We start from the raw sequence: 16,848 nt of genomic DNA on the forward strand, positions 1-16,848 counted from the left end.
GCAGTCTGTTAAACTGCAATTTATTAATAGCAGCAAAGGTAAGTGGTAGCAACTACAACCCCTGTTCAAAACATCTCTCACTTCTCCCTCCATATAGGGGCTTATCTCAGACTCATTGTTGTTAAACATGCAGAGGATGAATTTACCCTTCTGTAGAGTGGAAATTTCAGTTACAGAATTGTAGTTCATATTTTAACATCTTTAAAAAAAAAGTACTTGTCTTAAACTAAGAAAGTGACCTGAGGAGCTGCTGCTGTGACAATCTACAAAAAAAAAAAAAAAAAAAAAAAATTAGTTCAAGTGTTAGGCAAAGGGAATGAAAGGGGAAAAATCCTCTTCATCCAGCTCAGGTTGGTGAGAAGCATGGCACCCCTTGAGCCATACCTCTGCAAACAGTCTTGCTGGCTCTAGAACCACATGGCACCTTTAAAAGGGATCTGAGATGGATATTTATGTGGCGACTTGTACAGTAAAGCACAGCCTTTCAGTAAAGCTGAATCCTGCCAAAGACTAAGCTACTATTTACTGCTTCTATTGCCTGCAAAGGATGTGAATGTGCCTAATGCACCAGTGGGGTGTTTTGGGTGCAAGTGTAGGCAGCAAAGCAATGACAGCAAGGCATAATGCTGGGAGGAATCCTGTTCTCCACTGCTAGGGCAACTTCAGGACACTCCTAGAAAACAAACAAAAAAATCTGAATATATTAATAAGGCAAAAGACAGTGTTGCTATTTTAACTCCACCCATACTTCAGATAGTACCTGTTGTAATTAACTCTCATTTGTTTGTGTTACATGGATGACAAATAGGCAACCATTAGACTACAGCTTGAGGAAAACATGATGATGCAATACAGTTCTGGACATTAAAATGTTTTGTAATTTTACTCTCACCTTTCTGTTTTTTTTTTTTTCTTTCAAACTTTTCAGAGTTGCAAAATGACTAATATTAATCTTTGGAATGTATTTTAATCATAATCTGAATAATTTCTTTTTTCATAAAACTAGTAGCATCTGTCTCTGATAAATACCTCTGAGCAGGTTTTGTTTTGCTCTCTCATTAATAAGTGATTATTTTATTTAGATTTAGCTGTCATGGAAACTGGACAAGGCAACAGTGAGTCTACCACTGTCACACAGAAAACATTAAGAGAAGAAGATGGCTCTGGTGCTGATGTTTTGCCAGGAGTAAGCAGAGAGGAGGTCGGTATAACAGGTGGATCACATGCCTAATCTTTTAGTTCCAAAACAGGAAAATCTGGGCTTTGAAACATATGGCACTTGTAAGGCAGTGTGCAACCTGAATTCTGTGTGACTCTACAAATTAGAATTACACAGGTCACCCATTTGGAATCCTGTGAGCTACTGGAATACTTGCCCTATTTGTTTGTATGTTTCAAAATAATCATCTGGCAGTACATTTTTTATTGATCAACATTCCTACTTCAACAGCCGCCACAGATTTTTCTAAGCAAAAAAACAAATAATGACCTTTCCTTCCTCTTGCCTTGAGACTCCTACATCAAAAGTTTATTCTTTTTGTTGCTTGAAACTACAGTCATGACAGCTTCTTTTTGCCAGTAAACACACTGTGTCATAAATGACAGAAATTTAGAATAAAATTTCCTCATTATGTGTGCTTAGTTCAGGTGTTTAAGGCTGCTCCTTGCAGGGTCTTCTTGTGTTCTTGTGTTTACTGTTGTAAAACATTAAGTCAAGGATCGTCCATTGGAGCTGACATAAAGAAGTTTTAGTATTTGTTGGAGAGCTTCCAAATATAATTCCTCTAACATTTTCATGCCGGCATTCACATATTTTTAAAGCAGCAATTCTAATATTAGTTTATATAAATAAATAGATTAACCACATATCAGATGAACTATTACCTTTATTTTTTTTTTCATTTTGGCCATTTTTCTTAAATAAAAATTCAGTCTTGATTTAGGAATCGTCCACATTAAGCTTAAATCTGTTGTGACAAGTAGTTGTGCTACTTTCTGATCTTTGTTTTCCTTAACTTTATTTCAATTTCTACATATTTTTCATTACTCAGGATGATTGTATATTATAATAATGACCAATCATTTACAAAATAATACTTATAAGGAGTTGTTACAGCCACTTCTCTCTCAGTTTTTGCTTCGTTTCATACTATTAATCACTGCTCAATGCTCCAATCTCTCCCTTTGTAAGACCTTCTGTCCTCCAGGAGGGCCAGAAGCACTTCCCAGTTTGGAATCATCAGCAGACTTGCTCATGGTGCATTCAATTTCTGCACCAAGATCACTGAGAGATATATTGAACAGAACTGACTCTAAAATGGAGCCCTGAGGAACACCCCTGTGATCAGGCACCAGCCAGATGTGGCCCTGTTCACTGCAACCCTTGAGCTCTGTCCTTCAGCCAGATCTTCACCCAGCACACCATGAACCCACTCATTCCACAGCTGAAAAATTTGTCCCAAAGGATGCTGTGATGGACAGCATCAAAAACTTTACAAAAACCTTGGGAAATTACATCCACCTCTGTCTCTTCATCCTTCACCACTGAAAGATAGCAAATTAGTTAAACAGGATTTTGCTTTGTGAGCCCAGGCTGAGTGTTCTTGACAAGTGCAGCGTTCTTTAAATGCTTTTCAGTGGTACTCAGTATAATCTTCCCCTTAATCCAGCCTGAGTTTAGGCTGACAGGTCAGTAGTTCTGCATCTTCCCTTACACCCTTTTTGTAGACTGGAATAACACTATCTTCCAGTCAACAGGAACCTGCCCAGACTCTCAAGATCTTTGGCAAATGATTGAGAGGGGTCCTGCCATACCATCTGCTACCTCCCTCAGTACTCTAACTCTGAATCAAGAATCCTGTTATCTCATTCAGGCTATAATCTCTACCCACAGTCAAACTAAATGGATTCTCTTCTAACACTTTTCCAGATGGAAAAAAATTGTGTAATTAGTCCAGATTAAAAAAAAAAATTCCTGGTCTTTGGGACCTTTCCTTTTGGCAAAACCCTATTGGTCTTTTAAAAAACCATCTTACAGTTCCTTCACTGAAAGCTGTCATCCTGTTAACTTGAAAATGCTTTGAGGGTTATTACATTTCACCCCTCCTCGTTTCATTAGCTGCTAGCAGAACTCAAAATATTTCATTGGTATTTTAAAATGTGAGTAAATTCTAGTGCTTCTTTCAAAATACAATACTGACTTACGTGTTTTGTTCTGTATACTGGTTTTTCATTGAAATATGTATTTATGTCCAAGCTTCATTCCTGGAAGGTTTTGTTTTGTTCCTGGAATATTTGAATTATTCCTTTTGTTGTTATTACTTTCTCTTGACCAAATACTAATGTTTAGCAATATTTTAGTCTTTCTGTCGTCCGTTTTCACTCTTTGTTATCATTGTTTCATCTTCTGCCACTTTTTAACCCATATGTAACTCTCCTTTGCTAGAGTCGTGGATCTTGGGGAAGTTGGCTAAAAAGCTCCAAAATATATCTTAACTCTTGCAATTTTTTTCCCCGGCAGACTGAATATGTGAAAACTGTATTTTTTTCAACTCTACGCTTAGACTGTGCAGATTTATGTGGATATGAAATTAGATCATGGTCATTTGCATCTAGGTAAATTGCTCAAAGAGCAATTTATTTGTAGGTGCATGAATGATCTTTAACATGGATTGTCTTTGCTGTATGGAATATACAGTTTGCATGGTGCCTGTCAGGTTCTGACTGCATTGAACAAAGCAAGGGTTGGAGCAGAAAGGGAAGGGAGGGGCAGCTAGAGACAGAAATGGGGAAAGTAATACAACACGTTTTTCATATTTCACGTTTTAATTACTCAGGGCCAGAAAGGTCAGGAAGTAGAAGACGGATCCACAGAGTCTCTAGGAGGGTCTGGAATAGAAGATGTGGAAAATAAAGATCAAGGACCTCCTGGATCTCCAGGGAAACTTGGGCATCTTGGTCAGCCTGTGAGTATTTTCTCTCCATTGAAAGAAAGCATGTATTTTAGAAAGGGTAATAGTGATCCATCACACATGCATGGAGAGCTGGAACTCTGCTCACACTGTCCACACTCTGGACAGTGTGCACAACCTTGCACACTCTCACCAGTTACACATCTATGAGATGGGTTTTAGCCCAGCAGCTCGGGAGGATCCTGCCTGCACTGCACACATGCTAGGGGCAGGGGCCCAGGGACAACCACCAGGAAGCAAAGGCAAACAGCTGCTGTGCCAGCATACAGATATTCTCAGAGCAGCAATTCCACCAACTCCTTGGGCAGTACTGCAGCACCCTCCCAGCTCTCACATTTGAGTGTGTACAAAGGTGCAGAACTCACAGGCCCCCTTCAGTGGCTTCTTTATATCCAGGATGTTTCACACTTCCTGGATATAAAGAAGCCACAGATCCTTGTGAACTATCAGCACAAGATTAAAGAGAGGTGAAAAACATTGCACTGTGTTTGATATAGTTCTGGTTTGTCATTTTGTCACTGCATGGCACATTGCAATTCAATTAATTGCTTTTATCTTTTGTTACTTCTATGTTACAGTGTTTTATTTATCTTTCTAACAAAGATTTTCTATTTTAGGGCATTCCTGGTAAAAATGGGTTACCCGTAAGTACTTTTTATACCTATTTTGGTTAACTGAATTAATAAAAACACATTTTTTTATGAGGCTCTGCTACATTGAAGCTTAAGTAGCAAAGTGTTTTCTTTGTATCCTCTCTTTAGAAAAAGGTTTTGGTGCCATAGTTGTCACCCTCAGGTTGTTAAGAGGGCAAAATCCAGGTTTCTAAGAGAAATTTTTGATTTCCCAGTTGCAAAGAAAGTAAGGGGCATGGCATGGCATAAGCAGCTGTACCAGGAATTCAGCTCTGGTGGGGCTGGCTTTTTTTGCAGAGGGGAATTTCAAAAGGGGACATACTCAGACCCTTTCTAGAGGGGTGCTTCATAGACCCTCCATAGATACATGATTCCATTGTGCCTGCTCCAAACCTCAGTTGCAATTAACTTTGTAGTTAATTGAGAGTACTTTTGAGGTAATTGAGATGTACCTCTCACCCCTTAACTCTTGTGCATTAATTCAGCTGCACCTTCTGTTCATCATTCCTGCTTTCCTTTCTCTGAGTTCTTCTACTTTACCCTTCTCTGTCACATTTGCTGTCCTCTTCCCGGGGTGTTCCTTCCCAGCTTCTCCAGATAACTCCCACCCCTGGGTCAGTCCACCCCCAGCTGCAGAAAGCCAGCAAAGCACACAAGAACAAGCCCAGAGCTGTCACATTCCGTGCTCTTCTCAGCTGCTGTATCTGTCCCCCACTAATGTTGTGCTGCCTGGCTTCTTTGTTTGCTTTCTCATTTGTTTGTCACTGCCACTTTGTGCATCCTTCCCTCTGCAGGACCTTACCACCCAGAGGCTGGCACCATTCCCATGCCTGCTCCTCCTTTTCCGTTCTAACATGTGCCACTGCTGGGAGCTTCCTGACCCTTCCTGCCCCCTGCAACTGAAGCTCAAATGAAACTAGTGTCTTTTAAGATATTAAAAAATAATTCAGTGGTCATTCAAGGGGTGCATTATTGAGCTCCTTCCTGAATACTGCCTTCAGACACTGGTATGTTTAAAGAAATATAGCTAGGTTTGCAAATATTTAACCAAAACTCAGGTTTTGTACCATTAGGGTGTTTTTGGACAAGAAGTTTATATTTTATGCATTAACAGAAGTCTGACTACTTTCATGCAGCATATCTTCAAAGAAAATTCTATGAAACCAATACATTGTAGAGAAAATTCTTCAAATGTAATTCAAATGCTTCAAAACCAATTGTCTTCTCCTTGTGAACACAATCCGAATTTCTATTATTGTGACACATTTTGTGACAGTGTCTTACATTTTTTGTAGTTGCTCTTTTGTCCATGTGCATCTGGTTTCCATTACATATACCCATGCAGCTTTACTTCTGGTTTGGTGGGGCTTCGCTCAGCAATGAAATTAGTGTGTTCTGCATTCATGTTGGTGATGTGTTTGCTACTTTTCTATGAACCTGCTACCAGTTGCTCTACAGGAAAAATCATCATAGGAAAAAAAACATCATTCAGTCTTAGAGATACATTTTTCTCCCTAATGACTTTATATAGCCCATCTTTAAAATTAGGACAGTCCTAAAACTTGTCCAGTAGAGTCCATAACCACAGATGTTCTGATTCCCAAAATGCTAAAATAGTGGGGAAATATTATTTATTTGCCTTCTGAATATTGTCTTGAGTGTCCTAACTGAATTCATAAGCAGCCCCATTTTATAATAGCACTGACTTTAAAGCTGGTGGAGTTCTTTCTAGCCAATAAACAAGCATCTAATGGAAGAGCATATGCATATTGTATGTAGGTGATATGAAGATGTAAAGAGGAGTAATTTGGAATTCATTTGACTGGTGAAGTTTAGAATGGAAAATGGGGTGAATCTAGTATACCACATTGCCAGTCAGAGGCTAATCTTCAGGAAGGATACTAGTTTGTAGAAGCTGGATAGATTCAAGTTGGTTAAGAAAAAAAAAATATTTTAGTAGATGGTGGGAGCAGGCTTAAGTTAATGGTATGATTTTGTGCACTCAGAGCAGCAGCTGGCAGTAGTGTGTAACAAATATTACAGTTTTAAAAATCCTTGCCATCAGTGCTATGGCAGTCCTGTTAGCACTCTGCCAAATCCAAATGCAGCCTGCAGGTGTTTCCATCTGTATCCCCCAAACAGGCCTCTCTTCTCTGTGGGAAGAGTAGGCACATTTTTTGGGCACTGCCAGGAGCATTCTATGCCAAGTCTCTTACTTCATCCCACTGTATAAACCAAGAGTTAGAAAGAACCTAGCACCATTAAATCCAGCCTCTGCTGCTAAGTGTACAGCCTGTTCAACCTACGTGAAAGAAAATGTCCAATTTAAAAAAAAATTATTTCTTTTTAGGGTAAAAATGGACTTCAGGGGTTACCAGGACTGAAGGGAAAAGCAGGCCCAAAGGGTGAAAAGGTATGTGTCCTGTTAATACCCAACAATCAATCAGATACAATTTATTCTTAGACATGTATTAATTTGGTACACTCTGAGAATCACAGGAAGAATTTTTAACATCCTACTGTTCATTCATGAATGGCTGGATGGCACCACACCAGAATCATAAGTATTTTTCAAGGATGTGAATAAACTTCAGCAGTAGAAAAAGTTGGGCTTTCACAGAAGAGATAAGGAGAAGTATTGAACACTTAATAAAGAAAAGTCAGTTGTTGTATATAATTGCTCTGGGCAACTTACTCTACTGGCTAAGTGATTTAACAGAGGCAATATAATCATATTACCATTGGGAAATGAACATAATTGAAATAAGAGTTAAACCATCTGAAGTAACAGCTTGTATCTCTTCTGAGATGAAGCAAGACGTAATGGATTAATCTATTATTAAAGTATGTGTTGTACACAAAATTGACGTACAGATAGCAAGTCCAAGTGTCAAATTAATTAATCCCTTTCATCTGTTTAACAAAACAATACAGACTTCATAAATTCACAAACATGACCCATATAAATCTCATCTATTCAGATTAGTTTGAAATTATTCAGAATAATTTTAAAGGTAAAATGAGTCCCCAGTACAGGAATCAGGTAAGGAGATTGCAGGGCAGCCCCCCATCTCTATGTCCAGCTGTAATAGGAAGATGTTGAGCAGAGGGCTCTCACAAACCCTAGAGAAGTGAAGGCATGTGGGGCAGTCAGGGAGCATCTCAGGTACATCATGATGGGGACACTCTTGCTCTCCTCTGGGACCTGTCTCAGGTACGTGTCCACAAAACCAGGGAGCGTGGGAGACAAACAGGAGGACTTACAAGTCCATGCACAGTCACAGGGCTACCAGCCCTCAGAGGTTACAGAGACATGGTGGGATTACTCACCACAATGGGAGTGCTACAGTGTGTGGATACAGGCCCTTCAGGAAAGACAGGCTGGGAAGGCAGGTTATCATTAAAACACCCTATCAGTTGTCAACAAGCATTACAGGCACATAAGTGTCATTTGACAATTAGCTTTCTAGGTTTCTTGCAAATCTGCCTTGGTCCTTCTTGTGACCAGAGTTATTTCTAGGGTACGTGGTACTGACATAAATAATTCGTGTGTAGGAAACCATAAAATCAGCCAGGATTCTTTTAATGAAAACAAAGCAAATAGAAAAGATGCCAAGATTATTTTGCAGCTGCTACAGCTGCAGCTCCTGTAAGGTGATCATTCCAATCTTCAGCAACAAGGGCTATACCTACACTGGCTGATGGAACAAGCCCAGGAACTGATTTGCTGATGGTTCAGACTTGCAGCCGTGGTCCCTGACAACATTTTGGCCTGTATCAAATAAACCTCACTCAGGCAATGCCTCAGGCCATCAGTTGTTAACTGCTCCCATCACACTGCAAGATGAGACTGAGCATAGGCTCTGTACTCTTCCAGTGCTATCCCAGTAAGCTTTTAACTTTTAAATACTCATGCTGATGGATTTCAGTGTATGTCTAAAGTTATTTCATGCAAAATGCACAAGAAAAGGTGCTCAACATACTGGCTTTGAACATGCAGGGCTAAAAGGAGTCCCAGAGTCAAGTACCCAAAGGCCATCCAGCCTTAGTTTATGGATCAGAATATCCATCAGAAGGAGAAAATTCTAGCAGCAGGAGAAGTAGCTTAGCTGTAGAGAGCAAAAGTTATATTGGAAAGGAAAATACTCCACTAGTCTATTCCTGATTGCTTTTATGTCTACTTAGTAAAGACATCTTAAGCTTCGTTTTTCATTTAAAAATTGGATGAATATTTTCAAGGGACACTTCAAAGAGACACTGTGTGAAGTTAGCAAAATAGTGCTAAAAATCCTAATGATAAGTTCAAGAGCACCGAGGAAAGCTGACAGCTTCACAATCAGAGCTTTGTCTTGGCAATACTTTAAACAGACAATTCCTGCAGTAAAAACAGGACAAATAAGCTCTGATCCTCTTTTATACATGTGAATTATTCTTAAGTTATCAGTTGTTCAGCAAATTGCTTCAACATCCTAATCAGTATGATTTCCTAGGCCTGGCTGTGTTGGTAGAGTGACCAAAGCTTAAAGAACACACAAATATTTATAACTGTTATGCTGTCTAAAGACAGTCAGCACCTTTTCCAGCATAACAGTATCTAAATTTCAGGAACAATAGTGGGATCCACTTTCCTCTTTCTTGTTCTTCTAACTGAAAACAGAAAGCCAGGAATGAATGGGACACTACATATCGGTGGAGAATGGGGAGCTGCTGTCACTTTTCCACCATGGTCCATGTTCTGTGTAGAGATACAGCCATGAGATTCTCCTTGGGAATGGATACAGTCAGGCTTCCTAAAAATGACCATGACCCGAATGTGATATCTGGGGTTTTTTTCTTCCTCACAGCGCACACAAAGTGGAAGAAATTGCATGAAAACAAGCACCAAACAAGCACTGCCAGGAAGTAATGTAATAGTCATTGGAAAAAAGGAAGGATGTGTTAAAATGAATGAAGAGCATCTGTAACTGAACATGCTGGCAGACAGTGAAAATAGCCCCAAATTAATTAAACACGCTCTCTGTGGAGATGACTGAAGTATCACTATAGGAACCATTTGACAAAGCTGCAGGGAACAAAGAAACTGAATGAATACATTTATCTAATGAACTCTCAAGCATAAAGAGCAAGTGACCAAGAGACAGTTAAAAGTCAGTGTTTCCTGCTATGTAACCAAATATGTGAATTTATAGAACACAATTTAAATGCTCATAAGCCCAGATAGCAAACTGGAAGGTTAGAGGGTAAAGCACAGATCAGTGGAGGCAAAGCCTCCACTCTTGGCTCAAGTGAAAAATACTGGACTTGAGCAGAAAAATTATTATAAGTCACAAACCTCTTAAGCTGAAGCAGTACAAGCTAACTTCAGCAAAATGTCAGAGGTGATGTAAGAAAGACAAATTATAACAAATGGTAGTAATTATGAGAGGAAATGGCACATATTTGAACAGCATCTTTCATTGCATTGGCAGTAGATAAAGGTCAACACACAGAAGAAAAATCATGTTATGGTAGTATTGAAAAAAGCAGTAGAGAGGTTAGCAATAAAATCAAGAAATTTACAGATTGAATACCATGGTGTGACCACATTGACTACATTTTTCTGTGGTTTGGTTTGGTTTGGTTTGGTTTTGAGGTTTTTTTTGGGGGGTGGGGTGAGGGTTCCAGTATAATACACCCTAAAACTGCAAGATCCACAGCTAAACCTTTTCCTGGCAAGACATATGCATTGCCTAATCTTGTTAATGCTACTTGTACATTTTCAAATTCATTGCAGAAGTTTGAAAAAGAAGAGTTCTTTCTTCCTCTTCCAATGCAAAGATCATGTTCCTTGGGAGCTTGTCTTAGAAATGAGCCAAGTCCAACCCTGCTCATGGCATCTGAGCAGCCACTCTTGTGACTGGAAATCCACACAGATTGTAGCTAGTGCTTATAGTCTTTATATGGTTAAATCCTTGCTGATTTATCTTAATTCCCATTTCAGGGTGATCCTGGTGAGGGATTGCCAGGACCCCCTGGACTACCAGGACCCACAGGACCATCTGCTCCTTCCAGAGGATTAGTGAGTATTTGGGGCTCTCTGTCAGTGAGCTCAGCTTGCCACAGAGGAATCCAGAACTAAATAGAAGGTTTTCTCTGGGAAAGTAGCCTGACTGCCACAGAGATAATCATGTTTTCTAAAACATTCATGCAGAAATGCAAATAAATGTCTGACTGAAGTGTGTGAATACTGTAAGCTACATAAACACCCAGTATTCAAATTTTAAAACATCGGTGGATGTGTGTGCAAAAGCAACAATATATGGGAGAACACAAAACAAAACTTTCCACAGAAAGGCATTCTAAACTTAAATTATTAATTTCTTTCTGCTACTGAACAGAGGAGTGGTTTGACAGTCAGTTATGTTTGCTGTCATTAAATACTAGAACGCATACCCACATGATGACAGTGTTTGTATTTTGAATGCTCAGTACTCAGGCAATGTTAAAGAATGAATTTCAGATCCATCTCACTGCAGCACTTGGACTTTTCTCGCTATATCCATGAGGGTACATGTGCACGCAGCTAAAGAAGGAATCTGGTCTGAATTTTGGGTTCATGGTGTGAGAGCTGATTTTATGCTTAGACATAGTTCACCACTGACACCAGTGGAAATCCTGGGGTGGACTTTTACACAAAACCATCTGTCACACTGGGTATCATGAGTGTTGAACAAGAGAGTTTGAAATATATTCCACTGGCCAAATTGGATTATATGCTCCCCTGATTTAGTCTGCTAAATTAAGCCAATATATTTCTGCAGCATAAAAACAGATTGACAGTGTTCTGCTGCACTGCTGAGCCTGCCCTGATGCTGACTTCAGGAGACCAGCAGGGCAGCTCCAAATCCCTAGGACAAGGTGCTCCGGGCCAACAGTTTTACCCAGTCAAAGGTCACTTCTACAAACGTGGCAGGGAACACCAAGTCCTACACTGCCTTTACTTGCTTGTTCTCTGTGATAGCAAGTTTCAAGGCCTTTCATTCTGTGGTGAGGTGGAAGAAGTCTCAGTGCAGCCAAGGAATGCATCCTTAACTCCCAGACATTTGAAACATTAGCTTTGGTGCTGTGATAACTTATTCAGATAGTGCTTCTCTCTGTGCTTTTCTTTGTAGTCTGCAAAATGTACACAGCTGTGAAACTCACCAAGCACTAAACACTAAGGTGTTTTTTCAACAGGAGGTTTTAGAAATGGCTTCAGTATATTGATTTCTCTTTATAAAAGAGAAATCAATATACTGAAGCCATTTTTTTTTTATTCCAGTTGTGGTAATCTCAGAATTAGGCTTTTTAAAGGAGGGATGCATTGTAGGAAACCGGGGTTATTTGTAAGATCTGCATTTTAGGATATTCTTAATGTTGGCAGGTACCTCTCTGAAGTTAAAATTTGTCTGAGACATTACTTCAGTTCACTTAATGAGTCTCATGGCATGTGTGTCCTGCAGGACAGTTATCCCTGTGCTCATAGAGCACCTGCAGGTTAGTACAGTGCTCAGTGACTACAAAAGAAGATGGTATGAAACACCAGAAACATACGTGAAATGTTTTTGTTGTATTATAATTTATTTTACCAGTGACAGACTGCTGTAAGGATATTGATGATAGCTGTATTTCCTGTTAATGTCAAGTGATGTTTGCATTTGTCATCTTTAGAAGCAATAATTTAAAATGGAATTCTCCTAATTTCAGAATAGACTGGAACCTGAAGAATCGGGTTCTGGAGATACTGACAGAGAGACTGAGATTTTAAGGGTAAGCAAACAATGATATTTCTCATTATGAAGAGTTTTATTTTACTCATGCAAGTTGTAGAATTTTTCATACTGCAAGTTTTATTCAGGCTTCATTTACAGCATCTAGAAAGGATTTGCAGGGTTTCTTTTCAAGGTCAGAAAAAGTCCAAGTGCTTGTAAGTGGGGAAGAAATATGAGACAGGAGACAGCCACCAAAGAAATAATGGCAAGAGGACTTTTTGAAATGAGAAAATGCTTTTAATCTGACTATGAGAAGACAGTGAAGAGAAGAGAGATGGGAATCATAGATTCATGGAATCATAGAAAGACCTAAATGTCATCTTGTTCCAGCCCCCCTGCCATGGGCAGGGAATCCTTGCACTAGACCATGTTGCTCAGAGCCCTATCCAGCCTGGCCTTGAACATTTCCAGGGATGGAGCATCCACAGCTTCTCTGGGCAACCTGTGCCAGTGCCTCACCACCCTCAGAGTAAAGAATTTCTCCTTAATATCTAATCTAAACCTACCCTCTGTCAGATTGAAGCCATTGCCCCCTATCCTGTTACTACAGACCCTTGTAAACAGCTCCCCTCCTGCTCTCTTGTAAGCCCCTTTTAGTCAGTGAAAGGCATTATATGGCCCTAGTCTTTGCTTTTTTCAATTTGGAGCACCTGTTCTAAAAAAAAAAAAAGTGTATCTGTATGAAATGCTCTATGGTGCAGCTTTCTGGTGAACTGAACATCAGTAACATTGCAGCTTTCTGAGTTCATTATGGTTCCTATGAACTCCAGAATGCTATACACTGGAGGCCTCTGCTTTGCAGCACAGCTAGTGATATTTTTCATTCTCTCAGATTGGTTTCTATCTCAGGACTCCTCTTCTGTTTCTTTTTACTCAAAAGTGCTTAATACCTTATTCCCAAGGCCCTTCAGGAAGGGAATTGCCACATGCTGAAAGTTAGCAATCCTGCCTAATTTAGGAGCCTCTTCAGATGCCCTTTGTAGGTGACAAGACAGATGAGTGCCCTGCAGAAGGCTCTGTTCACTGCACTGAAAATCCAAGATGAGCCTCTTCCAGATAGAATCCTGTACATGGCCCCAAGTCAGAATTAAAGATTTCCTAGTGCCATGGCCCAGAACTTCAAGCTCTCTGTCCCTGCCAGCTAATGCAACCAGTAACACAGGTGGACTTGGACGTGAGAGGGAATATTTGCAGATGCACTGTTCCTCCTAAGATAACGTTTTTGCTCATTTCATTCCATTCAATTTAAATACCTCTGCTCATGTCCATGCAGGATCGGTCTTTAGGGCAGAGGCCAGTTTTACAGCATTAGGCAGGTATTGACCATGAGTAGGGATTCTCAGTGCTCCAGCAATAACATGGAGAAACCCAATGAAATGGTAGAGGAGAAAAAGCCAACCACTTCCCTCTGTACAATGATGGTTTCTTTATGGTTAGGTCTCTTATCATTGGATCGATCCTTGGGATTTATCTGAGATCTCCACTGGGTTACAGAGAGCTGACACAAATTTTTGGTTTTCAATGTTTCTATTTCAATGCTGTGAGGGGGCACAGTTCAGAGAGCAGGGGTGAGGGAGGTCAGTGTGACCCTGTGTAAGGGCATATCTGTGAAACCAAAATTGGGCTGGAAACCCCAGTTGAGTTTTGTGAGCCTGAACAGTCCATGTGAGCTTTTCTCTGTTCCTTGTATATCAAAATGAACCAGGCTAGGATAATTTCTAACACTCCTGCTGATTTATCCAGGGTCTTCCGGGGCCACCAGGCCCCCCAGGACTGCCTGGTCTTCCAGGAAACCCAGCACCTGATTCAGGTGTAGGACCTCCTGGGTCACCAGGAGAAGATGGAGCTTCTGGGGAACCAGGCCCTGAAGTGAGTACCCTTTTGTGCACAAAGCTTGAATCTTATGCAAATTTATACAAGGGGAAAAAAAAAAAAGTCTTGTTAACCAAAGCACAGCATTAATGTACATTTGACAGACAGATACTGGTGAATCTGGACCAGAATAAAGAAAAATTAAGAATGCTTTTGCTAACACTGAATAAGGTTAAGTGTCAGTTTTCCTGTGGTGCTTTCAGGAAAATGAAGTTTGCTAAATCACATATATAAGCTTCAGAAAATTTGTAAAATAAACCTAAATTTTCCTCTTTCCTCTTCCATCCTTTTCTTCAGCTAAGTAGAAACACTTATTCCCCTGCACAGGTGAAATATAATTCTACTGTAAATAATGTTGCTAGAGATTGACTTGCAAATAAATTCTCAGTAAAGTGTTCTTTTCAGTGAAGAAAATATTTTTTTTAGCATTGAACAGCTTTAAAATCCCCTCTGGAATGATGAGATTAGCTCAGTTTTTTGGAGCATGGTGCTAATAAAGCCAAGGTTGTGGGTTTGATCTCTGTGCTGTCCATACATCTAAGAGCTGCACTCAATGACCCTTTCCAATTCAGAACAATCCATATATTTCCATCTATTTGCTAATTATGGTTCCCTTATTCCCTCTCAACCATCTGCCAGCAGCAGTTGTTCTCAGGACAGGGTTTGTCCTGCCCATCACATGACCCTCAGAGTGAGTCACCATTTCTGTACCTGACAAGGTGTCATTAGCACGTATCAAGGGACTGTACAGGTGACAGGTGTTAAAAAGGAGATCTCACTATTTCTCAGCTGTCTTGGAGGGGATTTTTTTGAGGATAACCAAGTTGGGAGTTGATACAAAAAATGTTTGGCCATCCAGGTGGAAAGCAGCATCTTTTATGCAGAAAGAAATTAGGCACCTGAAAGTCTTAATATGGGATTCAAGGGTCAGTGCATGGCAAGCCAAGGAAATCCATTATTCTCTGCATCTACTGATTGTTATATGGATGGCAGTATAAAATAAAAAAGTCTGAAATGCTGACCAGATTTCATCTAATTGCTAAACTCCCAACAGCACTCTTTTTATTTTCTGAATCCAAGACAGATCAAATTGTACTGAGGATTACAAATGTAATTTTAAGTAAATGCATTGGCAAGTCTTATAAAAAAGACAGTTACCCTAATGTTTTATTTACTGCATTTGATAAAATGCAGTGTTAGATTAAAAAGTTCTCTCTAACAGCTTCATTGCAATTCAAACTTTCCTGACTGTGGCTGTCTCCATATCCTTAGAATATGAAGTAATTCAAATGGTCTAGGAAATAGTACTAAAATTTGCCATAAAAGAATAATGTAAAAAGGAATTAAAAGAAAGTGGAGAAATAAGTATTGATTCATTTTTTTATTTTTAAAAATGAGTGTATTCCCTCTTGTGTAATTTGGGATTTCACAGGCAATAACATTAACTACTTGTAGACAGTCAATTTTCTGATGCAACAGAAATCATTGTTTCAGAATAGTTCCTGGGAAACGTATCCGTTAAAAAAAGTAGAAGCTAAATGTTAATAAAACTAGTAAAGAACATTTTCAGAAGAATCAATCCAGGACAAACCTGCAGCCTTCTGATGGAAAACTCCAGCTATTAAGAATACAGACCCATTCATTCCCACAATTTCAGATGACCGGAGAAACTGCCATTCTGCTATTCAAAGATTTGCACACATTTGCACACTCTGGATAAATGAAGTGAGCTCAATGCCCAACAGAAATGTTTTGGTTGGGAATCCTCATTAAGTACCAATTAACACATTTGTGTTATTAAGGGTTTTCAGCTGTGAATAATAATTCCAGAAGACCAGCCAATCACTTGAAGTTGGGGACAGGCTGAAGTTCTTGCTAAATCAAGAACTTTGTGATGTAGCACCTCTTCTCTCTACAAACATGTCTTAGAAATGTTTCAGTAAAGGCTGCATTTATAATGGGAAATTCCCCCACACAAACTGCTTCATGGTGCATCTCGTACTGATATGGTATTGATCTGATTAAACAGACATTTTCTAAATGCTACATGAAGTTAAATTGACTCATAGCATTGTATAGGGATAGTTTCTATCATAATTTTTTGTTTGAGGTAGCTCACAAATGCATTAATATTCCCTGACGAGAATAACAAATGTCCCAGTGTTGCCTGCTAGCTACATAAGAGAGACCCTGCGAAAGCTCTTGAGGAAATTAGCAATTTTAGCACAATGAAGCCTAAAATTGCCAGGCAGTAGAGTGGAAGTAATCAGTAAACTTTAGAATAGTTATTGTTCTTAGCTCGACCTCTTTTCTTGCTCTCTTTTGTCTATGTAATCATGCCAAAATACAATATGATAATGTTTGAAACATACTGAAAACATTTCTGATTATTCTCAATATTTAAAAAATCCATTAGTTACTCTATGACTTACAGTGCATCCAAAGAGCAAAAGCAGGGTGGGAGGGACAGAGAGAGCCAGAAAAATGAGGCTTTGGGACAATTCTGAAAGCATCAGAGGGAAACAATATTTTCTGCCTGCTTTGCTTGCCATTTATATCCTTCCCCGAAACAGATGAGTAAAT

At 39.5% G+C, this 16,848-nt stretch overlaps 1 protein-coding gene across 4 annotated transcripts in view; it reads left to right on the top strand.

Annotated features, from left to right (window-relative positions):
• The window catches only part of COL15A1 (collagen type XV alpha 1 chain), a 116,464-nt gene that overhangs the window by 44,211 nt on the left and 55,405 nt on the right, over positions 1–16,848 (top strand). For 2 of the 4 annotated variants that reach the window (XM_059850875.1, XM_059850900.1), the window contains exons 7-13: positions 1,083–1,201; positions 3,837–3,965; positions 4,589–4,615; positions 6,954–7,016; positions 10,584–10,661; positions 12,329–12,391; positions 14,137–14,262. In XM_059850875.1, the coding sequence (XP_059706858.1) occupies positions 1,083–1,201; positions 3,837–3,965; positions 4,589–4,615; positions 6,954–7,016; positions 10,584–10,661; positions 12,329–12,391; positions 14,137–14,262 (605 nt within the window). The remainder of the gene's footprint in view (positions 1–1,082; positions 1,202–3,836; positions 3,966–4,588; positions 4,616–6,953; positions 7,017–10,583; positions 10,662–12,328; positions 12,392–14,136; positions 14,263–16,848) is intronic. The other 2 variants (XM_059850883.1, XM_059850891.1) reach the window with 2 other exon arrangements.

Source organism: Haemorhous mexicanus, chromosome 1 (genome assembly GCF_027477595.1).
Source record: "Haemorhous mexicanus isolate bHaeMex1 chromosome 1, bHaeMex1.pri, whole genome shotgun sequence".
NCBI lineage: Eukaryota > Metazoa > Chordata > Aves > Passeriformes > Fringillidae > Haemorhous > Haemorhous mexicanus.